This window comes from Canis lupus, chromosome 8 (assembly GCF_048164855.1).
Source record: "Canis lupus baileyi chromosome 8, mCanLup2.hap1, whole genome shotgun sequence".
Taxonomy (NCBI): Eukaryota; Metazoa; Chordata; class Mammalia; order Carnivora; family Canidae; genus Canis; species Canis lupus.
Window position 1 is genome coordinate 65,841,379 of NC_132845.1, and position 27,885 is coordinate 65,869,263.

Genomic DNA, 27,885 nt, shown 5'->3' on the forward strand with positions numbered 1-27,885 from the left:
CCGCGCTGAACCGCCCCCCAGCTCCCCGGGAGCTAGCCGGAGGGTCCCCCGTGGGGGCGGGGCGGGGCGGGGCCACCCGTAGGGGGCGGGCGCGGGGCCGCGGGCCGGGCAGGCTCGGGAGGGGCCGAGTGCGCTCGCCCGGCAGAGGCTGGCGGAGTCGCGGCGCCCTCGCTCTGCTCGCGGGCTTGGCCACCCATACCTGCCGGCACCTGCCACGCCGCCGTCGCCGGCTCCAGATGGGGAAGGACCAGGGCTTCTCTCGGCACTTTCGGTAGTTCCCCCCCGCGCCCCGCGCCCCGCGCCCCCGGGAACTGTGCGCCCTAGGCGCGGCGGACCCGCCTCAGGCGGCCTGAGAAGGGGTGGGGCTGGGGTACTGAGGTGGACACTCACCCGGCGCAAGGGGGGCGAGCTCCCCGCGTTGGATGCCTGGAACCTCCACGCGCCCCTGGGGGTCGGGATGGGGGTCGGAGGGCACCGAGGGTCGGGACCGGAAAGCCCTCTTTCCTTTCTACGATTGGGCAGGTCTAGGGAACTGGGGATGTGGTGGAGAGAGAGAGGACCCTAGCGCAGCCTCTAGGAAGACTCTGGACACGGATTTGCACCTGACCCCCCAGGCAGAGGGAACGGAGCTGGCTGACAACATTGTGTGGCCAGGGAAGAGCCCTGTGGTCTCCAAGAAGCCTGTTGGCATAGCAGGGACCTGGACATCCTGGGGCAGCTGTACTGTCAGGGTCAGAGGAGCAGTGATGTGCCACAGTGGTCCATGAGGCCCCATTGTGCCTGGCTGTCCTGGGGTGGGGGGGGGAGTGGATTCAGAGCAGGCCCAGGGCTAGCCCAGACTCGTGACTGCATGGAGGGCCAACACAAGCCAGGAAGGGCATCTGGCTCATGAGGCAGCCTTGCGCTTTGGCTTAATCCCAAGGACGCAAAGCAGGGAAAAGGCTACCAATCATCTCCCACCTGTGCACTTGGTGACTCACCATGGTTACCACCGGGGTGGGGGGAGGTGAGGGGCAAGGCCTTTTTGAATTGCTGCTGGAGAGTAGGGCTGGGATGGTCATCTGGCCCCTGCCCAGGTTGGACCTAGGGTCTTCTGGAGCCTGAGGCTAGAGCCCAAAGCATGAAGTGGACAATCTCCAGCTTGTCATCCATCTTTGACTGGGCATGAGGCACATGGTAGATCTGGGAGGGTGTGGGTAATGTGCAGGCCAGGCAGATGGAGGTGTCAGGTTCCAGGGACCTTGAGTAACCATCTGGGGAATGAGGCCTAGGCTCTAGATTTTTGGGAATCACTGTGAATGGGTGAGGATGAGCATCAGGCCAGAATGCTCCTGGAGGAGTTGAGTAGGTCTTTCATTTTGGCCTCCTAGAACATTCAGACCCAGAACAGAGGTCACTGAGGGGCAGCCTTGATGCACCCGCCTCCTGGAGGATCCACATTCCTTCCCCCCCTAGCAGGCAGCTTATACTGCCTGCCTGGTCTTATTAAAATCCTACCCATAGAAGTCAGGAGAACTAAGTGGAGGACTCCAAACAACCTCAGAGGAGTTGTATTTCAGTTGGCTGCAGAGCCATTGTTCCCATCTTCCTTCCTCCTCCCCACCATGCCCTTGGCACTGGCTCCTGGTACAAAGAGCATGGAAGGGAACGTTGGGATGCAGTCAGGGAGGCCTCACTAGCAACCAGAACTTCAGAGGCCCTCAGCAGAGTCCTGCCACAGTGCTGAGGCTCAGAGGCTGGCCTTCTGTCCAAGCTGTGCCCAGGGCCAGCTGTGTAGCCCTGGCAAGTTAACAGATCTCCTCTGAGCCCCCTGATCCTCTGCCACAGAGAGTCCACTAGGATGTTAACTGCTGCCATTACTTGGAGAGGTACGTTTATGCTGCTGGCGGACCCCCCCCCCTTGTTTCCTGAGTCACTGAGTCCCTCCCCGTGCCAAACTCTGACTGGTCACTATGGCTCTCAGCCCAGCTACAGATCTAGCCCTCAGGGAACTTCCAGCCTTGCAGAGGACACTCACAGGTACCAGGGAATCATCCCAGGGTGTACGCTCTGCACAGGGTCCCTCCAAGCCTCCCCACTGCCTCCCATCACATCCAGGTGCCCTCTCTGAGAGGAGGAACCACAGAGCCTTCAGCTCTGAACCCAAGTGCCTGGCTGGCACAGACAACAGAGTCTTACTGAAGCATGTAAGATCAAACTCACAGAGGGCCAGCGCTGGGCGTTGAAGGTTGAGCCCAGTGTAGCTAGGAAGCAGAGAGAGGACCCTGGGCGAAGGGCTGCAGCCAGGGCAAGAGTGTAAGAGGTAGGGCTGGATGTGGCGGTTCTGGCAATTTCTGAAGAGGCAGCTATAGAAAGGGTTGGGCAGAGAAGCAAGCAGGACGGCTGGGAGTGTGATGAGTGTCTGGAGGAAGTCTGACCGTGGCCGGGCTGTGGTTTCAATTTCCTCCAGCAGACTTGCCGGGCATCAGGTAAGAAGAAGATGGGTGGTGGGGGATCCCTGCTGGGGTTTGGCCTGGCAGGTGCAAGAGCATGAAATGAGGAGAAAGGCCAGAAGTGGGAAGGCAGAGACAGGAGGAGGAAAAGGTCCACGGATGGGATTTGGGGGCCCTGAGTAATGGGGGCGGTCCGATTGTGACTTTTCCGAGGTGGAGAGCCAGGCACCGCGGTCCTTGTGTGCCCACCCCCCCGCCCCCGCCGGTTGGGGCGCAAGTGCCAGCACCGCGGGGGAGAATGAGGCGCCGGCTGCTGGTTCCCTTGTTACCCCTCGGGAGGGGCGGGGGGAGAGCCTAGGTCGGCGCCCAAGACAGGAGACTTTTAGGGCGCGGTCTGGGGACGCGCCCCGACTCAGCGGTCCTCGCCGGCAGGATCTTCATCCCCAAGAAGCACCGAGCACGCTTCGACGAGGTGGTGTCGCAGGGTCTGCTGGGCAAGCTGTGCCGCGCTCGGCGGACGCAGGGAGCGCAGCGGCTGCGCCGGAGCCGCAGCGAGGAGCGGCCGGAGCGCCTCCTGGTGTCCACTCGCGCCAGCGCCGCCCCGCGCCGCCCGGATGAGCCGCCCCCGCGCAAGGCTGCCTCGCTGCTGGGCGGCCGCGCGGGCCCGGGGGGCGCGCGCAGGTACCCGGGGCGCGCGGGCACGGGCCGCGGATGCCTCCTAGTGGGCGGGCTGGGATGCACATCTGCGCAGAGGGCTGGGGTCTGGCGTGGACACCCGGGGGTGGGGGTGGAGGGCAGGACGCGGGACATCTCTATCCTCTACCGCCTCCACACCCCCCTCCCGGCCCAGTCTCCCTCTCCCGATGCTGCCAGCCCCCGACCCCGCCCTTTCTTTCTTCCCAGGACAGTCCGAGTCTACAAGGGCAACAAGAGTTTCGGCTTCACACTGCGCGGTCACGGGCCTGTCTGGATCGAGTCTGTCCTGCCTGGTGAGGGGTGGGCGGGTTGTCTAGGATGGGGTGAAGCACTGTAAGGCTGATATTCAGTAACACCCCCCCCCCCCCCACACACACACACACTCTGCCCCTAGGTTCTCACCTTATTTAGCCTGTGTCCTCTAAGTGTCCCAGAGTCACTGTCTGAGTTGGGGCAAACCTCTACCAAGCTCAGGGTCACTGAGCTCAGAGAGCCAAATGTTCCATCCAGACCTTTGGGGGCCCTGCCTCAGACACTGGATAGCCAGGACACACCTGTGCTTGCCCAGGCTGCACCCAAACAGCATGCCCTGTGTGGAGTGCCCACTATAAACTGGCACTTGCTGGGCAGGCCAGACTCCGAGAAGCATCAGGCCCTCGGGATCTCTGCCCGCTATATGGTCCCCTACCCCTAATCTGGACTCTCCTTCTACCCCCACCCAGCCTGCCTCTTTTTGATCCTGGAACAGTGATATCTTGAAGAAGGCAGAGCCTTCTCAGTGCAAGAATTCTTCCTGCCTCTCCAGGGTGGGTGGGGGGAGTGTGGGAAGAAACTCGTTCCTTCCTGAGGTAGCACATTCCATTGTGGAAGGTCTCTGTGGGGCAGAAATGTTTGGTGGTGCTAAACTGAACCCTCCCTCCCGCTGACCACCCCACAGGGCTGGGTCACCCGCTCTCTCTGTCCTGCACCCATATCCTCCCAGCACCTGAGGATGATGCTCCTGGTGATGCATCCCCATTGGTGGCCCTGCTCATGATGACTCCTTTCTACCCTTCCCCATCTCGCACCTCTCATGCAGGGATTTGTGGATTGGACACCTGAACCCCAAGAAAGTGCCCTCCTGCCTTTACATCATTGTTCTAGCCATCCGATCATTTTGAGACCAAATCCTTTTGAGGCTGACATGTCCCAGTTCTTCTCAAATTTGTGCATTACTAAGTTGTCAACACAGTGTTGTAGGGGAAAGGGCCAAGACTGGTCCTTTAGAAATGAGTAATCTCTCCTCTTTCTCCTTTCCAACTGTGCCACAACCAGCACAACTACCTCCCATCACCTACATGTGCAGACAGGGATATGAGCTTGGGGCCATGTTTCAAATCCAGCTGTGATGTTCTCCCCAGCCCAGCCTCCAGGTTGGAAACCCCATTCCTTCCTTCTCATAGGAAGCCAAGTGGATGCTTAAGTGAGAGCTTTTACAGATTGGGAAACTGAGGCCTTTAGAGGCTCTGGCAAAGCAAGGACCAGAGCCTGGGATCTCCTGACTCCTGATCCAGTGATCTTGAATCCCCAGCTACAATCCCTCTGGCCCTCCCACCCCAGGCTGGCCCAAGCTTCCCAACAGGCCAGGTTGGATTTATCACCACCATCGTCCTCCCCTCTCCTTCTTTTCAGTTCCAGGGGAAGGATTCCCCTTCCCAGAAAGTCTTTCATGAGCTCCCTCTTCCTCCCTGGACAAACCCCACAGCCTCACCACAGAATTCCTCACAATCTGAGATTTTCTTTAGGCATTTGTCACTAGCCCCCCTTGCTTCCAAATCAAATTTATTTTTTTAAAGATTTTATTTATTTAATAGAGAGAGCCAGAGAGCACAAGCAGGGGGAACAAGGTGGTGTCCAAGCGGGAGAGGGAGAAGCAGGCTCCCCACTGAGCAGGGAGCCTAACGCAAGGCTCAATCCTAGGACCCCAGGATCATGACCGCAGCCAAAGGCAGACACTTAACCAACTGAGCCACTCAGGCACCCCCTCCCCACCAATCAAATTTAGACTAACAGCTGACAAAAGAGGCAGAAAGAAAAAAAAAAAAAACCCTACATCCACAGGAGCAAATCTACCAGTCCCCTCCCCAGGTGTTACATTACTCAAGGCTACCCAGGCAGAGTGAGAATCAGCTGCTCCCATGTGTATAAAATGCAGGTTTTATTATTATTCTGGTATGGTGAGGCCAACAGATCAAGAGATGGTTACCATTTAAAGAAGAGCTTGTCCCTCACAGTTCCCAAGAGCAGGGGGCATGCCACACCACTCAGGGCCATAACACACAGGGCCATAGTGCATGGGGAAGGGAAGGATAGGCAAAGCAGGCTGAGCAGGTACAGGATTAGTCTGAGCTGGCTCTGAGGCAGAGGAGCTGTCCCCAGTTGGCAGGTACCTGGCCCTGGGAGATTAGGGCAGTATGCAGATGTGGCCCAGGGTGTGAGAGCCCCATCAGGAAGGGGTTTGGGCGTGGGCTCTGGATCAGTTGGTGTGCATACAAGAAGACCTCTTCTGAGCCAGTTATTTACCATGTAGGAATTGGCTAGCCAGTTGGAAGGCTGTGCTTCCTGGTTCAGCAAGACCCCAAAATACCAAAGCCTCAGGAAGTACAGAAACAAATAAGCATGATTAACTCGCCATGTTTCCCAGCCTGGGGGAGGAAGCTGCCTCCCTGTAGGCAGATGCATTTTCTCCCAATAACAAAGACACAGAGGAATCTATGATGTGAACTGTTACATGCAGGGCAGAGAGCGGGGTTCTCAGCATGTGTACAGATGCTACAGAAATACGGCTCCCAACAAACTTCCTTGTTTCTGCTCTCCCGCAACAGCTCAGGCTGATCAGAGGTCCACACTGCCCCAAAGCCTCCCACCCTTACCCAGGGGCTCACTCCCTGCTCAGAGCAGCTGAGAGCAGAGGGATGCTGGGTCTAATGTGGGATGTGCTGGCCTGAATTTGGCTCTCCTTTGCCACTCATCCTATTTGGCACCTGTAAAATGGGCTCACAGACTGCAGCCCTGCCCAGCTGACCAGCACACACTCTCTTTTTGCTTCTAGGGAGCCCGGCTGACAATGCGTCCCTCAAGTCAGGTGACCGGATCCTCTTCCTCAATGGACTAGACATGAGGTCAGAGGCTACTGGGGACATCAGAGCTGGGTGACAAACCCATCTTCCAAGGCTCTTGACTTTTGGGACACCTAGGCCATGGTCCCAATCTCCTATGACCAGTTTGTCTCCAGGATCTACCCCTCTTCCTATGGGAACTCTTGAATTTGTCCCCTCAGACTAGATAGGATGTCACTTCATGCAAGGAATACAGAGGGTTTTTTTGTTTGTTTGTTTTGTTTTTGTTTTTAAAGATTTTAAAGTAACCTCTACACCCAATGTGGGGCTTGAACTTATAACCCGAGATCAAAAGTGACATGCTCTCCTGCCAAAGCCAGCCAGGTGCCCTGAGACACAGAATTACATGGACTATGAGTGTCTTGCCCTTTCAGGGGAGCCCTGCCTAGGGATGACATGGGCACAACCCCTCTGCACCCAGAAGTGTCCAGCTGGTCCTGGTCCTGGAGCTTCTCCTGCAGAGGACATAAATAGGCAGGAGAGGCAGGGCCCTGGCTTCTGGTCCTGGCCCAGCCTCAGACTGCTGAGTGGCCTCTACAGGCAGGACATGGATATCTGGTGGGTGGCTGTGGACAGGGCTCATCCTGGTCAGGCCCTCCTGGGCCATCTCTTCTTGGCAGGAACTGCTCCCATGACAAGGTGGTGTCCATGCTTCAAGGCAGTGGTGCAATGCCCACACTGGTGGTGGAGGAAGGGCTCGTCCCATTTGCCAGCGGTGAGACACCCACTGCCACTTGGCTTCATGGCCCATGGAGACCCTGTCAGGGTCTCCATGTGTGGGACTTACAAGTCCACAGAGGACTCTGCTTTTCCCCCACACCTGCAGCCTCCCTCCCCAAGTGGTGCTGTAGACTCCAGTGGGACAGCCTCAGGGCCCTGCCTGGGGCTGTCCCTCTGTCCCTGTCTCCAGCCTCTGGCAGTAGGTGTGCCTCCCGAAGCCTGGCACTCACCCCAGCTGCCAGAGAAACTGCATCTGACCTGGGGATGCTGGGTCACCCGTGCCTCTCCTGCCTGTGGCCCTGACAGACTCCGATTCTTTGGATTCCCCCAACCCGTCCTCGGCGCTCACCTCCCTGCAGTGGGTGGCGGAGATCCTGCCTTCCAGTATTCGGGTGCAGGGGAGGACTTTCAGCCAGCAGCTGGAGCACCTACTCACGCCTCCCGAGCGCTATGGGGTCTGCCGGGCCCTTGAGAGCTTCTTCCAGCACAGGTGGCTGGGCCAGAGGGGTGGTGTGAGCTGCCTTGGGTGGGCCTCCAATCCTGCCCAGACTCACCATGCGGGTCTCCCTGTCTGTGCCTCCCGAGTCTCCTTCTCCTGGGAGAGACTCAGAGAAAGCAGCAGCTGGTACCAGGGCCACCAGAGTGGTGGTCAAAGTGCCCTACCACAAACCCTGCCTCTGAAACCCCCTAGCCACGTGACCTAGCCCCTGCAAAGTGAAGTGCTGACCTGCAACGTTGTTTGTGGGAAGGTCACAAGACTAGCCTGTGGGCATTTGCTACTAGCTGGCCAGGTCTGTTGGGGTTGGTTTGGGGTTTTCCTCTTTGTACCTGAGTGCCAGCAGCAGGCAGCATCTGTCACCCTCCTTGGTCCAGAGGGTCATTGTCATGGTCTGTGCAAACCCCTCACCTGTTCACCCCCTTTTCTTTTTTTGTTTAAACAGCTTTATTGAGACAAAATTCACACACCATAATATTCACTCTTTTAAGTGGACAGTGCACAGCTTTTTCATTGACAAATCTGAGCACCCATCACCACACTCCCATTTTAGAACATTTTCATCACCTCAAAAAGAAACCCTGCACCTCTTCGCTGTCATCCCCTCCTCCCACCCCTCCCCCACCCCAAACAACTGCTAATCTATGTTAGGGTCTTTGAGGCTTTCCCTATTCTGGGCTTTCCTATGAACAGGCTCCTGTAGTATGTGTGGGATTTTATGTCTGGCTTCTTTCACTCAACATCATGTTTTCAATGTTCATCCAAGACAGAACATCTACTTCTTCCCTTTATCTTGGCCAAGTAACATTCTACTGTGTGTATAGACCACATGTTGTCTGTGCACTCATCCGTGATGGACACTTGGCTTGTTTCCACCTTTTGTTCCCTTTTAGCTACCCCCCCCCTTCTGTGTCCCTCCCCTGCCAAGGCCACCAGTCCCATGAGTTTAATGGACATCCTTTTCTCTGATGTATTCTTGAAGTGTGGGCATTGCTGTTTCATAGGATGTATTTTTTTAAGTTTTTTTTTTTTTTAAGTAATCTCTACACCCAACCAACATGGGGCTCAAACTCTCGATCAAGAGTTGCATGCTCTTCCCACTGAGCCAGCCACATGCCCCCCCCCCCCATATGATATATTTTTGTTCTACATCACAGTTGGGGATATTCTGTGCATATTCTGTGTGTGACTTTTTTTTTCACCAAGTGCTATTTGTTTAGATCTGTCCATGTTGCTCTGTATACATGTAAGATTTCATTGATTTATTTGACAGAGAAGGAAAAAGAGCACACAAGCAAGCACACACGGGAAGCAGTAGGTAGAAGGAGAGGAAGAAGCAGGTTCCCCACTGATCAGGGAGCCCCATGCAGGGCTCAATCCCAGGACCCTGGGATCATGACCTAAGCCGAACTCAGGCACTTATCCAGCTGAATCACCCAGGAGCCCCCTCTCTGTATACATTTAATACATTGTTTATAACTGTGGCCAAATTCCTGTGGACCAAGGGTACAGGTCTAATCTGCCAGTGATAGAAACAGGCTTGTCACCACTCTCTTCCATCTTGATAGTAGGTGATGAACATCATCATGCACATTTCCCCATGGAGCTGTGTATGATTCATTTGAAAAAAAAAATTTTTTTTTATGATAGTCACACACAGAAAGAGAAAGAGGCAGAGACACAGGCAGAGGGAGAAGCAGGCTCCATGCACCGGGAGCCCGATGTGGGATTCGATCCCGGGTCTCCAGGATCACGCCCTGGGCCAAAGGCAGGTGCCAAACCGCTGCGCCACCCAGGAATCCCCTCATTTGAAATTTATATCTAAGAGCAGCCTTGCTGGCTATTAAGGTGTTTGTTTTCTGAATTTGACTAGATCTTCCCAAATTGTTTCCCAGAGCACTGCTATCACTCACATCCTCGGGGCTCCCTCATCCCCATGTACTCACCAGCATTTGGCACTATCCAGCTTTCTACTCATGCTAGTCTTTTAGGCATAAAGTGACATCTTATTTTATTTTGGGTTTTGTGTATTCGGTTTTTTTTTTAAGATTTTTATTTATTTGAGAGTGAAAAAGAGAGCGCATGAGAGAACAAGCACAGAAGGAGAGGGAATTCCCCACTGAGATTCCTCACATTCCCCACTGAGCAGGGAGCCCGATGTGGGGCTGGATCCCAGGGATGATGACCTGAGCCGAAGGAGGACACTTAACTGACTGAGCTACCCCAGGTGCCCCTATTTTGGGATTTTATTTTATTTTTTAAGATTTTATTTATTTATTTAGGAGAGACAGAGAGGGAGACAGAGAGAGGCAGAGATGCAGGTAGAGGGAGAAGGAGGCTCCTCCAGGGGAGCCCGGTGTGGGACTCGATCCCAAGACCCTGGGATCACGACTTGAGCCAAAGGCAGATGCTCAACTACTGAGCCACCCAGGTATCCCACTATTTTGGGCTTTTAAATTACTATTTTAAATATCTTTTAATAGCCTTGTTAGCTTTTTTTGTTTATCTATAGAATACCTTTTTAGACCCTTAATGCATTTTTATTTTACGGGCTTTTTGTTCTTGTTAATTTGGAGGAGTTCCTTGTATATTTTAGACACTGGTTGCTTGTTGATTTTAGACATTGTAAACATCTTCCACTTTTCTTGTTATTATTTCTTTTATATCTAATATCAATGTGCCAAAAGTGGGCTTCTTTGAACAGATATCCTTGATTTTGTAAAATCAAATTCAGTACATTTTGGGCCTTATGGCTTTGACTTTTGAAATTTTAAGAACTCTCTCTCCACCCCACCCCCCACCCCTGGCCAAAAGATATTTTTCTGCACTGTTTCTATTTATTTTACAATTTTGCCCTTCATATGTTGTCTTTTAGCCACCTAGAGTTCATCCTTATGTGTGGTGTTACGAGAGGATCCAGTTTTATTTTCCCATATAGTCCAAGGATCAGCAAACTATTTCTACAAAGGGCCACATGTTAAATATTTTAGGGTTTGTGGGCCATATGGTCTCCACAGAAACTATTCAACCCTGCCATTGTAGCTCGAAAACAGCCACAGACAATGGATAAATACACAGTCATGGCTGTGTTCCAATAAAACTTTCTTTACAAAAACAGAAGGTGGGCCAGATTTTAGGCTGCAGGCCATCATTTACCAATCCCTGATATAATGAATCCACTTGCCCAATGCACTGTGTATTTTCTTTTCTTTTCTTTTTTTTTTTTTTTTTTTTTTGTGTGTGTGTGTGTGTGTGTGTTTTCATCTTACAGCGACTCTATGGGGTAGATGCTATTTTTATCCATGTTTTACAGAGGAGGAAACTGAGGCACAATGGAATTAAGTATGAGAAAGGTCACTTGGTTGGTAAGTGGCAGAGCCAGGATTTGAATCAGGGTGGCCCATCACCAGGGCCTGCATTCCTACCTTTCCTCACTTCTCTGTTTTGGCCGGGGTGGGTTCCATGGCCTGCAGTGCCCCCATATCCCTCTCTCCCTCCCCTGCATTGAGCCCCTGAGAAATGAACCCCTTGCTTCTGCACCTTTCCCCAGGAACATTGACACCCTCATTGTGGATGTCTACCCTGTGCTGGACACACCTGCCAAGCAAGTCCTTTGGCAGTTCATCTACCAGCTGCTGACTTACGAGGAGCAGGAGCTCTGCCAGGAGAAAATTGCATGTTTCCTGGGCTACACAGCCATGACAGGTAAGCAGCCTCTCCCCCTCTCCAGCCCACCAGGTGAAGAGCCAGACACCTGTTCTCAGATTACAGCCGACCTGGGCTTCTCCCACATATAAATGGACCTCCATATCATGCAGACCCATGCCGGCCGCACCCAGGCTGGTCCTACACTTGCCCCCACAAATGTGCCTTTTCAGTTTGATCTTTAAGTAGCACTGCAACATTACCTTGGACTCTAGACACCCTACCTATCCACCCGGAACCCCAGGATTCTCACCCACAGAATGGAAGTGACCTCAGTGGCTGTACATCACACACCAAGAAATATGTCACAGATCAAGAAATTCATGTGGTTTCTGTTTGCAGAGCTGGATAGCAAGCACACAGCCAGGTCACACCTGATTGGTGAGCCTTGATGCACACAGATACACAGTAGGGCCTGCCAGACCATCTGCGGCCTCAGTTTCCAACTACTTCATACCTCTTACAGTGGGCCCCAGGTGCCCATACAACCATGCATGTTATCATTGAGGCCACAGGAGTCGAAAGTGTGCCAAACACTGTGCATTTGTTCTAGGCACTCTACACCTGCTATGGTAAAGCTTGCAGATATCCTACATTCTGGCCCTTGTGTGTCCACTGTCCCTAGTCCTGGGGACCCACAATTTGCTGGAGGAGGCTCGAGGGTTTTAGCAAGAGGCTCAGAACATAGTCTGGGTAGCAATGTTCCATATGTCTGCCTAGACCTGGAATCTTGCATCTTACCCCACATGCGAAGCAGGGCCTGGGGTCACAGATTGGTGCAGACAACTGCTGCCTTCACTCCTGTATTTGGAGGCCATTTGACTGGCTGAGAACACAAGGGGCCCATCTCCTGTTCATGTTGCACAGCAGAGCCGGAGCCTGAGCTGGACCTGGAGCCTGAGCCTGAGCCTGAGCCTGAGCCTGAGCCGGTGCCGGAACTCCAGCGGCGGAGTTCCCTGAGGGCCTCCTCCATGTGCCGCCGCAGCCTCCGGTCCCAAGGTCTGGAGGCCAGCCTCAGTTGCGGTAAGGCTCTGGACCAAAAGGCGGGACTGGGTGTGAGGATGCCAGCAGGGCTCAGTTTTCCCACCTGCAGAATGGGGTGGGTGAGATGAGAGATCCCCGAGAACAGGTTAAGCAGGGCTGAGTGATGGCCCTCCTAATGGACCAACCACCAGGGCTTGCTGGTTCTTTCTCCATGGCTATGAACCCAAGCCTTAGAGCTCAGAGGGGTCACTAGACTGTTCCATGGTGGACTCCACCCTCCCCGATTCCCCTGGCAGGTCCCGGCGACTGCCCCGAGATGCCTCTTCCTCTAATCCCAGGCGAGCGCCAGGCAGGCGACGGCACGTCCCTCCCTGAGACCCCCAATCCTAAGATGGTGAGACCTCACTGCCCTCCTGGTGGTTCTGTGGCCACTGGGAATAGGTGGCTCATGGGGCTGGGGCAGATCCCTGCCTTCCTGATCACCCAGGCCTGACCTCTGAGGCTATGTGAGGGCCTCATGGGGGAGGTGAGGGTGGGCTGGACTCACCCTGGCCTCCTCTCCCTGAAGATGTCGGCCGTCTATGCAGAGCTTGAGTCCCGACTGAACAGCAGCTTCAAAGGGAAGGTGGGGACCTCGTCCAGATCCCGTGCCTCCCCACCAGTGCCCAGCCCGTCAGGCACAGCAGGTAGGGGCTCAGCCAGCCCCGGTTCCTGAAAGCAGCACTGGCCTGTGGCCTCTGGGCTACCTATCTAGGTGTTGCCCCCATCTGGGGCACATCCTTGGAGCCTCCCCTTTGTTCCATTACCATGTGACTGAGTTGTGGGGAACCTCAGCAGCCTCCATGGCAAAGGTCCCTCAAGGTCAAGGTCATCAGAGGCCTTCCCATGTCCCCTATGATCCTTACCCCTACTGCAGATTTAGAAAAGCAGAGGTCTTCCCTTGAAGGAGCCCCAGGTTAGCATGTGGCTGTTGGATAAACTATTAAGTGCATGCATTGCTCTGTGAATGGCACAACTGGGAAGATGGTTTCTCTGCAGTTCAGAAGGCAGGACCCCTGGACAATGTTCCTGTCAGCCAAGGGCCTGGTGGGTGTGGGAACCACCTCATGATCCTTGATCTAGGGTCTGGAGAAGTCCCCCTCTGCCCTTTCAGTTGTGTTCAGTTGGTCCTAGGTGGGATCCCTGAGGTCCCTTCCAAGATAAGCTGGGGTCTGGCCTTTCCTGGGGCTAAGTAGTGCTCCCCCTCACCTGCTCTGACCTGTGATTTCCCTCAGATAAAGGCCTGGGGAGGCAGGGTCATCTAGGGTCTTCTTGTGCTGTGTCCAGAGAGGGAAAGGAAGGTACCCAGGGACACAGAGCCAACCTGCCCCCGGCCCCTACCCTCAGCCTGCACCTGGAACCCAGGTACTGACTGAAGAGGGGTCCTCACGCTTGATCCCCCACCCCAGGGCCCAGGACCCTGTCCAGCGTCTCGTGGCCCAGCGAGCGGCTCCTGCCCTCCCCCTGCTACTACCCACTGTGTTCAGGGGGCCTGGCCTCCCCCAGCAGCTCTGAGTCCCACCCCTACGCCAGCCTGGACAGCAGCAGGGCGCCCTCCCCACAGCCAGACCCTGGGCCCATCCGCTCTGACAGCCCCCCAAGCCCGGACCCTGCCCGCCCGCCCAGCCGCAGGAAGCTCTTCACCTTCTCCCGCCCCATGCGAAGCCGAGATACTGACCGCTTCCTGGACGTGCTGAGTGAGCAGCTGGGTCCCCGGGTCACTGCTGTGGATGATTTCCTGAGCCCTGAGAACGATTACGAGGAGGTGAGCACATGCCAGCAGATGTGGAGGGTCAGGGGCCCAGGGGTGACATGGGGGTCTGTAAGGGGAACAGTATCCCTGGGCTCCTGCAAGAATCTTGTTGCCCTTGGGATCTGCCCCAGGCTACTCACTCCTCTCCCTGCTCCAGTCCATCCTGAAATCTGTCCCAGACTACCCCACCCCCTGGCTGAGCTATCCCACCCTTTAACTCAGCTATGACACCCCTCACTCAAGGCTCCCCCATATACCTCGTCTCAGGTCACCCCATTCCTTTTCCCAGACTACTTGTCAGGCCATCCTACCCACAGCCTCAGGCTAACCCACCAGACTATCCAATCCTTGTCCCCAGGTTATCCCACCCCTTGCCCCAGGCTATCCCACCATCCCTCACCTTGCTCTGCCTGGCAGATGAGCTTCCATGATGACCAGGGAAGCTTTGTGACCAATGAGCGGAGCAGCGCTAGTGAGTGCATCAGCAGCAGTGAGGAAGGCAGCTCCCTGACCTACTCCTCCATCTCCGACCACATTCCCCCACCCCCGCTCAGCCCCCCGCCTCCACCACCCCTGCCCTTCCATGACCCCAAGCCCAGCTCCCGCACCCCTGATGGTCCCCGGGGCCCTGCTCAGACGCTGGCCAAGCCCCTCGCCCAACTCAGCCACCCAGTCCCTCCACCGCCCCCGCCTCCCCTGCCCCCACCGGTGCCCTGTGCACCCCCAATGCTGTCCCGGGGCCTGGGCCACCGTCGAAGTGAGACCAGCCACATGAGCGTCAAGCGCCTGCGGTGGGAGCAGGTAGAGAACTCGGAAGGCACCATCTGGGGTCAGGTAGGTGGCCTGGGGCCTGGGGTGCCCTGTACCAGGGGAGTCTGGCCTGGGGAGCAGCATTGAAGACAAGACCCTGGCCAGTTTCTAGTGCCTGGCATTTCCCTGCTTCCATTCCCCCAACATCAGAAGCTCAGGGCAGCTCTGCTGAACTCACCCCCTGCAAAGGACCCCTCAAAACAGGGCCAGACCTCTCAGCCACCTCCGTTAGCCCCCTTGGTTGGCCTCAGTCCCTTAGCAGTCCCTTTATCCCCCTGCTCCACTGAAACTTGCTGCTTTCTGCTTGTGTGCATTACTGTCCTCACAAAGAGGCAGTTCACCATCCCATAACTTGGATGATTTAGCTTCTCCTGCAGTCTCCTCTGGTCCTCAGTTCTCTCCCAGGGCCTGATGAGGGCTCTCCCTTAGTAGTTCCCAGGGCAGCCCTTAGAGGATGGGTGGTGTGGGGGGTGGGAGTCCAGCTGTCAGTGTTTCTCCTCCCTCTGAATCTCTCCTGGCCTCCCCCACCCCTGCCTTGCAGCTAGGGGAAGATTCTGACTATGACAAGCTGAGCGACATGGTGAAATACCTCGATTTGGAGCTGCACTTTGGCACCCAGAAACCTACTAGTGAGTGGCCTGGGGGTCCTGGGGGAACCCTCATACCAAGCCATCTGTGGAAGCCCACCTGCTGCCTTCTGTGGCATCCCCGGGCTTAGAGTCCCAGAAGTCTGCGCTGACTGCCATTTACTTCCTGTGTCCCTGAGTTTACCTCCCAGAGCTTCAGTTTTCCCATCTCAAAGTGGACATAATCATAGTAGCTGGTATTTATTCCATGCTCACCAAATGCCAGACACCCCCGTTTCTAAATTAATCCTGTGACAATTCTATGAGGTAGAAACTGTGATCACCTTAACTTCCTCATGAAGATGCACAGAGAAGCTAGGTAATTTGCTCAAAGTCACACAGCCAGAATAAGGGTATCAGGAGGTAACCATATCTAGGAGACTAGATGTCCCTCCAGTCTCTCTGTCCCCTTGCCCTTCTCAGGGTATCTCCCTATAGTCATCGGGTGGGACTCCAGGCAGTGAGGAATATTATGTGTGGAAGGTGGTTCCAGGATGGAAGAGAAAGGCCTTTGTCCATCCAGGAAGCATCTGCAAGGTGGAGAGGTGGTTAGTTCACCTTCCTTGGACAGCTCAGCCCCAAGGACCCAGGGGAGAGAGGGTGGGGGAGGGGCACGCACTGCCCATGCTGAGAATGTTGCACTAACCCCGAGAGTGGGAGGCTGAGGAAGGAAGTAACTGGACCCCTGGAGCTGGACTGTGGGTGTGGCCAAACCCCTCCTGGGTCCTCCAACCAGCTTGGACTCCCATCATTAAACCATTTTGCCTTCCAGAGCCGGTGCCTGGGCCTGAGCCCTTCAGGAAGAAAGAGGTGGTGGAGATCCTGTCTCACAAGAAGGCCTACAACACCTGTGAGGGGTTGGGGAGTCCCAGGGGTATGGGGGACAGGAGGTGGCCCTCTGGGCCGCAGAGCTTTGGATCCACCTGTGTGGATGACACATTAGTTCTTGGGGGCCCGACACCGGCTGCTGGGTGAAGGCCCCTTCTGGGGTCCTAGATCCCTCCAAGGCGCAGGTGCGCGCTTGGGCTCCCCCCTCGTTGGCCTCCTCGTTGGCCCCCCGTTGGCCCCGCCCCCAAGGGTCTAAGGCTCCTGAGTTCTGGCCACGCCTCGGCCATCCCCTATTCTCCCTCTCGCGGTCTCCTCCCTCGTTTCTGGCGCCACCGCCACAGGCCCCACCTGTCTACCCCTTCGAGAACCGTGTCCTCACCTCTGTTCGGCCGTGGGAAGGACCCTCCGTCTCTGGGCCGGCCCCGCCCCCGCCCAGGTTCCTCGCCCCGCGCAGGTTCCGTCCAGTCGCCCCGCCCACCATCCGCCTGGCCCCGCCCCCGGCTCACGCTCGCGGCCCCGCCCGCAGCCATCCTGCTCGCTCACCTGAAGCTGAGCCCCGCGGAGCTGCGGCAGGTGCTCATGAGCATGGAGCCCCGGCGCCTGGAGCCCGCGCACCTGGCGCAGCTGCTGCTCTTCGCGCCCGACGCTGACGAGGAGCAGCGCTACCAGGCCTTCCGCGAGGCGCCCGGCCGCCTCAGCGAGCCCGACCAGTTCGTCCTGCAGGTGCTGCGGCCGTGACGGCCGCCAGGGGTCAGGGGTGCTGCCCAGTGGCCTTGGCCGCCTCTGTCGGGGCCCTCGTTGTACCGGGGCTGTGTGGGTCCCGCTCCCCTACGGCCGCTGCGCCCGTGCCTGTGTCCCATTAACGTCCGGTTCCCTCCTGGAGTCCAAGGTAGATGGGATTGTGCTTCCTTTGGGGGCTTATTCTTTCTCGAGGGAATGCCGGTTTGCCGGCTGACCCCCACCCCAGGCTGCGGTGGGGCAGTGGGTCTCCTGGTGGGGCGGGTGAATCCTGGCTTTGCCTTCATGACAGATGCTATCCGTTCCCGAATACAAAACCCGCTTGCGCAGCCTCCACTTCCAAGCCACCCTACAAGAGAAGACGGAAGAGATCCGGGGCAGCCTGGAGTGCTTGCGCCAGGCCTCCCTTGAGCTCAAGAACAGCCGGAAGCTCGCCAAGATCCTGGAGGTCAGGGCGCACCCCCTCCCTGGTCACTCCACCTGCCTGTCTGCCCCCTGGGGCTTCCTGTCTGGAGGTCCACCATGATGGGGGTCCAGGGGGTGAGGTGAGGACCTGGGCAGGACCTGCCCACCTTCCTTTCCACAGTTTGTGTTGGCCATGGGCAACTATCTCAATGATGGACAGCCTAAAACCAACAAGACCACAGGCTTCAAGATCAACTTCCTGACAGAGGTGAGGGAACCAGCTGGCAGTAATCGATGAGCATGCTCTACCATCGAGGATGGGGAGGTCAGGCCCAACCCAAGTTGTGGCAGAGGAGAGAAGAGAATATCATGGCCAAGGAGGGCCCTTTCCCCAGAAGCAAAAGCTGGCTGCCTGCAGGCTGGAATGCAGCAAAGGTTGGGGGTGGGAGGCTTTTATAAGGCAAGGCAAGCCTCAGGATCTGGGGAAATGGAGTGTGGGGGGGCAGGGAAGGGAGACTCCAGGAGGAAGGAGAGAATCCCACTTGGTAGGTTCTGTGCCCTTAATAACAGCACGATTGCCAGGCCATCCTAACCTCGAAAGATCTAGGATCTGAGAAAGGACAACTCGAATATCCAGCCTTCCCACTGTTTCTGAGACCTTTTACCGGGGTACCTTTTGTTGTTTTAAAAGAGAGGAAGAAATCTCCATTTGTAGACATGAATGTTTTAGGATGTCTGAGGCACAGGTGGGCCAGAGATGGTTCCAGAAAATCACAGGAAGGAAGATATGTGAGTGGTGCTCCCCTGGGGGTCAGAAAAATCTTGGGCTATACCTGCTGACAAGAGCACGCTCCCAAGGACAGAACAGCTGGTGGCCTCCTCTAGCTGGTGGCTATGACCCTGGTTCCTGGGTGGTGGGGTGGGGAGGTGTCTCAAAGATCTGGGCTGGAGAGCTTTCAAACTCCTAGGGAGGCCCATGGGCATCCCAGCAGAGCCTCACAGTGAGGAATACTAGAAACTTTGGAGTTGGTGAGTGTCAAGGGCCAGGAACTGCTGCCACACTCCAGGGGAAGTGGGGCCAAGGGTACCCAGACCCATATGATCAGCAATCTGATGGGGTCCTTGAGGAGGTTGTATGTTGGGCATCACTTGCAGCTGAATTCCACAAAGACTGTGGATGGGAAGTCCACCTTCCTGCACATCCTTGCCAAATCACTGAGCCAGCACTTCCCAGAACTGCTGGGCTTTGCTCAGGACCTGCCCACTGTGCCCCTGGCTGCCAAAGGTAAGCTGAGTGGATGGACAATGGGTCAGGAAGCAGAGGCACTGCTGTCCTGGGCTGGGAGGTCAGTGCTCATGAGGCTCTGTTGCCTTCCCTACAGTGAATCAACGGGCCCTGACCAGTGACCTGGCTGACCTCCATGGCACCATCAGTGAGATACAGGATGCTTGCCAGAGCATGTCTCCCTCTAGTGAGGACAAGTTTGCTATGGTCATGACGGTATCCAAAGAGCAGCCTGTCCCAGTAACAAGGTGGGCCCTGGGGTGGCCAGGTAGAGCTGGCTTCAAGATCAACTCCCGTGGCCACTGCAGACCCTGTGTCCCAGCAGAGATTCTGGGCAGAGGCTGCTGTAAGTGGGTCAGGGGGTCCTGGCAGAGGGTCCATCCTGGTGATTTAGAATCCAGGTACTCACACCATGTCTGCATAACTGAAGAGGAGCTCTTTGGACTATCTGAAAGCCACCACCTTGCCCCATCTGTCCTCATGGGCAGCCCAGGCTCAAGTCACAAGATACAGGGACAGACCTCTCAGGCCCTAACCAGCCAAAGGGAATCAGGAGAGGGGCATGTTGCCACTGAGCACAGATAGGGATGGATACTACAAGGGGAAAAAAAAGGAGAGATCAAAACCGAGAGAATGCCAGGGGGCTATTATATGTGGGTGTTTGAGGAGGAAGGGGTCATGGCATCTGAGAAGTGCCCAGAGTAGGGAGAGGGCTGCCTTACAGAGAAGACACGTGGATGGCCTGGATGTTGTGGACTTCAGAGGCAGCTGAGGGAGCAGTGTACAAAGGTCCTGGAGCCGCTGGACATAGCTGAGCATGGGGCACGGGGCAGGCAGGAGCCAGGCAGCTTAGAGAACCTGAGGGTAGTTTCCTTAACAGAGGCTGATCAGTCCTTCCTAGATACAGCCCAGCCGGTGCTGCGGGCACTGGACGGGTTGCAACATGAGGCCATGGAGGAGCTGGGCAGGGCACTGGCCTTCTTCGGTGAGGACTCCAAAGCAACCACTTCTGAGGCCTTCTTTGGCATCTTTGCAGAGTTCATGAGCAAGTTCGAGGTGAGCCATCATGGGAGATCTAAGGGGCCTCTTAGAAGTCCCTCCAGGGGTCAAAAGCAGGCGCCTCCATAAAGCCCAGATTGGGAAAGGGCCTCCAGCAAGTGTGATGCGAACCCCACGGAGCTGATAGGTCTCTTTCCTGGCTTTTTTTTTTGGGGGGGGGGAGGGGAATGAGGTAGGACAGGGGTCAGGGGCTCCTGGGACCACTGACCAGCCCTTCCTCTTGTACCTTTTCCTCTCCAGCGAGCACTCAGTGACCTGGAGGCTGGGGATGGCCCACGCAGCTCGGGGATGGTTTCACCCCTGGCCTGGTGACCTGCGGAGTCCATCCTGCCTGAGGCCCATCCCAGTAGCCTGGAGCAGTCCATAGCAGCCTAGGTGTGGGAGATGGGGCCCGGCCTCCCCGTGTCTCCAGCTACCTCAGCTGTCAGGCTCTGGGCACTGGGAAGGTGCAGGGTCAGCCTGGTTCCCCTCTGTGGGCCTTGGCTTTGGCTCTGGCTCCAAGTGAGCACTGGGGGCATGGGACAGAGAGGAGGTGCTAACTCCTCGGAGAGTGTGAACCTTAGCTGCCCACAGGCATGCTCACACTGGAAGGCCTGGCTTTGCCCGGCCTCTCTCTGGGTCTTGGAGTAGATGCTGGCTATGCACACCCTCAGGACTCTGGTCTGGCCCAAGGGAGGGGTGGCCCGGCTTCCACCAGTGAGTGGATTGTGAAGTGGCCCCCACCTGGGGGCAGTGTCTACTGTCTGCCCCTCAGAGCTTGGCCAGAGCATTCTCTGCCCCAAGCAAGGACATCGGAATCTCCTTTCCGAGCCTGCTCCCAGTAGGCTGGAGGGACGCCCTTGCAGAACATGCACTCTGGACCCTGGACAAAGTGACAGATGCCCTTGAACATGCCATGCCAGTGAGCATGACAGGCCTTGAGGTTCCTCACCCAGCCCTGGCCTCCTGGGGCTGCCTGGAAGAAACTGGAAGAAAGGATATCCCCAAGTGCAGGGACCTGGGGGCCTGTGTACCAAGCCTGGGTCTTGGAAGCTAGAAGCAGGGAAGGGAGGACAGACGCTGGGCAGGAATACAGGAGAGGACTGGATTAGGAAGACCGCGATGTCAGACTGTAGAACTGAGGGGTTTCAGACTGTAGAATTGAGGGGTTTTATCCAGCAAACAAATTTGAGTCCAGTTTGGGGAGCCCGAGAGTGGGATGGCGTGGTCAAGTAGGGACAGAGAGGATGGAAAGCTGTTTAGGTGCTGGGTGAGCAGGACTTGGTAGCTGATTGCCTGGCTGGGTCATGGTGATGTTCCCTGGAATGGGTCACATGAGCAGAGTGGACGTCAGGGTAGATGACACAGTGGGACATAGTTGGGATCCCAGAGGCCATTTCACATATGTGTCTGGAGGCCCTGGTGAGGTCAGGGGTAGAGGAGACAGTTACCTGGACACCAAGAGCAGGGGTGCTGTGGACGGGGAGGATATGTTCATTTCCTCCATCCTTTTCATGTTCCAATTGGCAGTCCCAACATCAGGCAGATTCCTGTTGCCTCTTTCCTTAACTTTCTTCCAGAGAAGTCTGCAATGGGCTTTAAATTTGTCTCGGATTCTTTTTCTCTCCCTACAATCAAATGGCTAATGTTGCTTTTGGACAGTATCTGGGACCCGTTCAGTTCCTGGCAATCTCCCAGACTATTCTTTGAGGCCATGTATATATTCTTTCCTTGTCCCCCACTCACAGCCACCATATAAACTTGGGGCACCAGAGTGGCTCAGTCGGTTAAGCTCTTGATTTCAGCTTTCCTTGTCCCCCACTCACAGCCACCATATAAACTTGGGGCACCAGAGTGGCTCAGTCGGTTAAGCTCTTGATTTCAGCTCAGGTCATGATCTCAGGGTCATGAGATCGAATCCCATGTCGGGCCCCGTGCTGGATGTGGAGCCAGTTTAAGATTTAAGTTTAAGATTCTCTCCCTCTCCCTCTGCCCCTCCCCACCCTCTTAAAAAAAAAAAAAAGGCTAACCAAAATGTATAATTCAGTGGGGGTGGGGAGAGAGATCCAGATGTGGCTAGAGGTGTTCATTTCTTCCCAGCAGCTTAAGCTGGATGATTTAATGAATGACCAAAGCCTGTGTCTCTGAGAAACATGTCAGACAGTGAGTTAAAATCCCTGTATGAGATCCATAGAAATGATAGGCTCCAGCCCCAACACACTCTCCAAGTAAATCCAGCCCTATGCTGGGGAGGAGGGTGTGGTGCGAGGGTACACAAGTTGGCAAGCCAGCACTAGCTCTGTTTTCTCCCTGAACACCTTCTATTGGGAACCTATGTGTCACATGATGTCATGTAGCAAACTGTCCTAAATCTTGGTCACTTAAAACAGCAGCCACTTACTGCTCATGAATCTTGGAGTCACCTGGGCAGTTCTGATCTGAGCTGGGCTCAGTGGACTCACAAATCAAATGTCATCTGTAAATCAGGTAGGCAGCTTTACTAGTCATGCAGGGAGGGCTCTCTCCCATGTCTGGGGCTTTGGCTGGGACAACTGGGGTGGCTTTGTGTGACCTCTCATTCTCTAGCCAAATAGCCAGGATGGTTCCCATAGTGAAGGCAGGGGTCCAGGAGAAACAAAGTCACAGAAGGCCCCTTGAAGTCTAACCTCAGACCTCAGACCTGGCACACCACCATTCTATCACAGTTTCCTGTCATGTAACAAGGCCAGCCCAGATTCTAGGGGCGGTCTAATTGGCTCCGCTCTGGATGAGAGATGAAGCCAAGTCACACTGCGTAGGGTGTGGATTCAGGGTTGGCTGGAGAATCAGAGCCATTTTTGCAATTGGTTTACCACCTGCCTGCTTGGCCAGACATCCTGGTACAGATCTCAGCCTCTTTAATTTTCAGTGGCCTCCATCCTGCCTGGACTTGGCTCAGCTCTGGTTATCATCTCCATGTGTCGTCCTGGTGTCATGCTTCCTCCTCTCTCTTACCTATTCTCCCATTACCTAGTCCCCTGACTCCACTCTGTCCAGTGGGCAGCAATGGCCTGTGCCTCCCTAGCAACTAGTTTCCCTGCTACAGGGAAAGCACCCTGTTTTTCCTTTGATAAATTATCTCTCCCCTACTCACAGGCCCTGAGCGGTGCCAATTGGACAAGGATGGTCTCATGACTCTGGCTGGGTGGCTCAGAGTCCAGTTAAGACTCAAGTTAGCACTATTTGAAAAGGGAGGCTCCCTCTCTTCTGGATGAATTGTTGGATGTATAGAGGGTGGAACCCCAAATGGGGCTGCCAGGACCACCATGTGGAGACACCTGCCTGGGGATAAACCCAATACAGGGAAGAAGAGAAGAGAAGACCACTCCATACATCTCTTTGTCCCTGGATCCAACCATGCCTGAAGCGGACTTCCAGACTTGTCAGTCTCTGAGCCAACAAATTCCCCCTCCATTTGTAAACTTTTAAAATTTAATTTTTTGGCTTAGGCTGGTTTGAATGGGTTTCTGTCACTTGCAACACTAAAAGGGTTAACTAATAACACCCAAGGTGGTTATGGATGTTCACTCTTTTCACATCCTCAGTGAACGTTCTTCATTCATAAATGCATTGGCCAATACATTTTGACTGCCTACTTGTGCCAAGCACCATACTGAGTGCAAACATCTTATGGGTTAACCTCTCCGAGTTCAATTTTCTAGGGTTGTACTTCACGGTGGTTCAACACCCAAGTCACTACAAAGCCCTACATGTGAGCCCATATATGTGCCATATCCCCCCAGCAACTCCTTACCAAGTGACAGGTTGTGAATGCAAGCATTTATCCCCGGGAATTTACTTATTTCTCAATATTATGTCATATATATGTGTCCCAGGGTCACAGATGCTGGTGACTTCAACATAAAGCCCAAAGGCCCTTTCTCACCCCTTCTGTCTTTCCCTGCATTCATTTGCTCAGGCTACCATAACAAATACCAAGACAAAGTGGCTTAGACTCCACCAGTTTTCTGTCTCACAGTCTGGAGGCTCGGAGTCCAAGGTTAAGGTGTCCTCAGGTTTGGTTCCTCCTGAGGTTGCTCTCTTTGGCTTGCAGTTGGTTTTTCTCTGTGTGTACACATCCTGGTGTCTCTGCCTCTTATAAGAACATCAGTCCTCTTGCTTTAGAGTCCCACCCTTATGACCTCATTTAGCCTTAATTGTCTCCTTAGAGACCCCACCTCCAAATGCATTCACCTTCCGGGGTACTTTATCAGGTACCCTGGAGGCCTCAAAGATCTCTGGATGGAGCTGATGTTTCAAAGAGAAAGGCTGCTGTAACCAGGATGTTTTCCCCTTCCCCGTCTTCATCCCTTTGGTCTCAAGTCCAACTCAGAGTGAATTTTGTGTGCTATATTCCTGCTCTCCAAGCTCCCAGAGGACTGAACACAAATCACTCTCCACTGGCTCCCTGCCCATCACCTATAAATATCCCTCCCCCAGCAGCCCTCCAAGAACCGTCTAGACCCCAGCGCCCCATGCCTTGTCACTGCCCCCTTCAGAGCCAGTCTTTCAGAGCTGTGGCCCACTCTCCCTGCTTCTGTGTCCCCACCATCCACTCACCTCTCAGCGCTTGGCCACCTAGCTTTCTCTCCCATCATCCCCCTTAGCCTGCTGTTTCCCAGACAGGAAGCCAAGGGCACACTTGTTCTTATCTTAATTGACCTTTATTGAAGCAACACTGGGCACTGTTTGTCCTCCCTTGGCAAATTATCACACACCCAGGCTCGGGCTCCCAGGTATCTATGCACCGATAACCCTGCCATCAGCTTGATTTCCCCCTGGCCCGGCTGCTTGCAGCCTTTATACGCAGCGAGTGCTCAATAATTGCCCATTAAATCAAGCTGAAATCACATCCAAATAGCGGCTACCAAGCTGCTCCAGAAAATGACCGCCTTCTTTCTGTAAGACAGTTTGGCCACGTGTACCCAAAGCAGTAAAACAAGGGTTGTAAAGTAGAAGTCCACAGAGGCCAAGCAAGCAGGGGGAGCACAGGAAGTGGGCAGGTGCAGGAGAATGATGCAAAGCCCGGGATGAAGGGGAGTTGACACAGAATGACAGGGAGACCCTGGGGGCGCTGGAGGGCAGGTGCTCTGTCTGCAGGGAGACCTCCCCTCTGGCCAGTGGACCTCCCTGTGCGGGAGGCAAACCTTGTGATGCCCTGATCTTCAGGCTTTCTCAAAGCGAGCCAGAAACCCAGATTTTTTAAATTTAAAATGTCCTGGTGAAATGTTGGCAGCCAATGCAAAACTGTAAGGAAGATTATCAGTTATGAGCACCCCCCCCCCAAAGAAAACATGTCTGTGAGCCAGATGGAGCCCATCTGTGAGATTGTAACCCCTGAAATAAGATGCCTGAATCATTTGACACATTCGTACTACCCTGGGGTATAGAGGGGTACCCCATAAAAAAGACTTGAATCTTTTTTTTTTTTTTTTTTACTTGAATCATTTTTAAATTTTAACAAGGGAACTGTGTTTAGGGCTAATTGACAGTTCCGGGTTCTGGATGGAAAGATGCTATTGCCTTATTGTGAAGATGCCCTTTGAGGAAATTCACTCGATGAGTGCTTCATTCATAAGAAGGTGGGACCCACACTGTTCTGGGGGAGGAGGGACTGTGAGCTACCATGAAACCAAACGCTGGTTCCACAGACCAAGAGATAAAGGGTCTGTTTAGTTGAGCAAATGAGCTACATCTATACCTTGACAGGGTCCTGAAAGGAAAGTATTTTCTCTAAAGAGAATTTGATTAGATTCCCAATGTCGCCAACACTGAATTCACGCAGTGTGTTCTGGACCGTGTAGGGATAGTGTGGGGGTTTCCACAGAAAGAAATGGATGCCCCTCACCCTGTCACACATCCGTGGGCAGGAAGGACAATAAGGTATAGAGAGGAGAGCCCACTGGGGTGGAGCTGGGAACCCCCCAGCAGCGAGAGGTGAGCTGGGCCCTGCCTTGTGAGAGCTACAGGGACAGAGGTCCTGGTATGAGATGAAAGTGTCAATCTGGAAGTACTCTCTCCCGCCTGGGTGCTGGGCAGACACCTTGATGTGGCCTTAGCTACACTGGCAGAATTTAACTGTGTTAGGAGGAGAATTGGTTCAGGGATACAAACAGGATGGGAAGAAATGACAACTCAGACAATAGGAGCCAGGCCAAAGTTCAGGGGCCCACCAGAACAGATGTGTGGCACATGGACCCATCCCTACAGAATCCCCTGGAATTGGGGTGCCTGGGTGACTCAGTGGCTGAGTGTCTGCCTTCGGCTCAGGTTGTGATCCTGGGGTCCTGGGATCGAGTCTCACATCAGGCTCCCCACAGGGAGCCCGCTTCTCCCACTGCCTCTCTCTCTCTCTGTCTCTCATGAGTAAATAAAGTCTTTTTAAAAAATCCCCCAGAAGCTATTTGAGGAGGGAAACCCCAGGAGAAAGACTAGAAGTCCCGCCAGTTGGAGCCACAGCAGTCTTAGAAGCATTGTGACTCGAGCAGTTAAAAACCCCACTGTGTCATCAATCCACCCCCCACCCCTGCCCCCTTACCCTCACCCCCATCTGGTGAAATGGGTGATATCCCATTTCAGTCACTAGGAAAGTCACCTCACCGAGACAGTCAGGAATGCAAATAGACAGCCAGGCATACGGTTGGTTTTTTGTGAAGTTGATCTAACTTCCATGTGATTACCTTTCTGGGAGATGGATGTTCTTCTGATGGAAATATTAATTGTACCATCAGTCATTCTCAAAAAGGTAAATCTCAATGCCTGAAATGAATCAGAGCGAGCTTTATCCTGGGCTGAAGATGACCATTCTTTCTGGCTTGACCTCTAAAACCAGAAGATGCCTGGAATGTTTTCACAGGAGCCAGAGAGCCTGCCCTTGTCCCATGGAGTGTGCAGGGCAGCTCTCTTGGTTGTCTATGTAGACCCCACCCAATGCCCCTCCTCCCAATAAATCCAATGGACCCTTGGCACACACATTTTCCACATTGTGTCTTTTCCACTTGGCTAATATGTTGGACTTTGAGTGGAATCCTGGCCTCAGCTGAGCCAATCAGAACCCCTCCCAAGGAGATGTGAAAGAAGTACCTAGAGATTTCAGGCTCATTATGGCTGCTCTCTGGAATGAAAGAGATGTAAGCTTGCTGGTGGGCCAGAGAAGGAAAGACCAGTCTGCAGAGAGAGAAAAGAGCAAGATGCATGCCATTCAATCTGTCTTGCCATTTCTGTGTTCTCAGCCATTAAACCTAATCCATGAGAAATTATCTTTGGATTGTCAAGGGTTTTTAAGCAATCATTAATTTAATCCTCACTGGTGAAGGAATCTGCAGAAAGTTGTTCTCTTCAAATAATTTCATATTATTCAAAAGTATATGCATGCGTGTGTGTGTGTGTGTGTGTGTGTTGAGGCCTATATGAATGTATCTGTATATATACACACATAGAAAATAATTTATCATTCTTCTGAAGACATGGACTCAGATACATAATATGCAGAAATAAATCTCAGATATAACCTCATTCACATACAGAGATTTGCATTTTCTTTTTTTTTTTAATACTTTATTTATTTATTCATGAGAAACACAGAAAGAAAGAGAGGTATAGGAAGAAGCAGACTCCATGCAGGGAGCCCAATGCGGGACTCGATCCCGGGGCCCCAGGATCATGCCCTGGGCCAAAGGCAGGTGCTAACACCACTGAGCCACCCAGGGATCCCCAGAGATTTGCATTTTCATAGCAAACTTACGTGCAAAAAAAGAAATGAGAGAGAAAATGAAGTACAATTTTGTGTCCCCATATTATGTAGTAAACTGAAATGTGTATACAAGGTTTTGGTGATGCTAACTTAAGGCTGAATCTTTATCTCATTAGCTCTACAGAAGAGTCAAAAGAAATTATAAATCTCTTAGATGTTACTGTCCATATGAGTTGAGGTACCACAAGTTTTTACAAAAAAAAAAAAAAAATTCACAAAGCTGACTATACCAAAAGAGGCATGCATCCACTATACTCCAAATGGAAGCAGAGATGAACAGAGGAGAACTTTTTCATAGTATCTGGACACTTTCAGTGTTTAACTTTGTATTGCCCTGATAGGAGACTGTTTTATCCATCTGTGGCTAAGAATGAAAAATG

At 54.0% G+C, this 27,885-nt stretch overlaps 1 protein-coding gene and 1 long non-coding RNA gene across 5 annotated transcripts; one reads left to right on the forward strand and one right to left on the reverse strand.

The window, feature by feature from the left end:
- Positions 1-142: 142 nt before the first annotated feature.
- On the forward strand, positions 143-27,273 carry GRID2IP (Grid2 interacting protein). Of its 2 annotated transcripts, none has more exons than XM_072836944.1 (21): positions 143-271; positions 2,865-3,113; positions 3,336-3,421; positions 6,220-6,289; positions 6,907-7,001; positions 7,313-7,496; positions 11,053-11,207; positions 12,075-12,230; positions 12,488-12,585; positions 12,760-12,877; positions 13,640-13,995; positions 14,401-14,817; positions 15,335-15,422; positions 16,192-16,269; positions 16,774-16,970; positions 17,278-17,433; positions 17,572-17,658; positions 18,546-18,675; positions 18,773-18,891; positions 19,567-19,731; positions 19,975-27,273. In XM_072836944.1, the coding sequence occupies exons 1-21, from the start codon at positions 237-239 to the stop codon at positions 20,044-20,046; spliced, it is 3,111 nt and encodes a 1,036-aa protein (XP_072693045.1). In that variant the 5' UTR covers positions 143-236; the 3' UTR covers positions 20,047-27,273. The 2 variants fall into 2 exon arrangements, with proteins under 2 accessions (XP_072693045.1, XP_072693046.1); XM_072836945.1 differs by having other exon boundaries at positions 12,078-12,230.
- On the reverse strand, positions 9,115-23,873 carry LOC140638872 (uncharacterized). 3 transcript variants are annotated; one of them, XR_012035832.1, is made up of 6 exons: positions 23,730-23,873; positions 21,165-21,341; positions 16,791-17,334; positions 13,909-13,975; positions 12,739-12,803; positions 9,115-12,294 (listed from the first exon to the last, which is right to left on the reverse strand). It is a non-coding gene; the product is annotated as an uncharacterized lncRNA (long non-coding RNA). The 3 variants fall into 3 exon arrangements; XR_012035830.1 differs by having other exon boundaries at positions 23,689-23,873; XR_012035831.1 differs by having other exon boundaries at positions 16,791-21,033; positions 23,689-23,873.
- Positions 27,274-27,885: the final 612 nt, after the last annotated feature.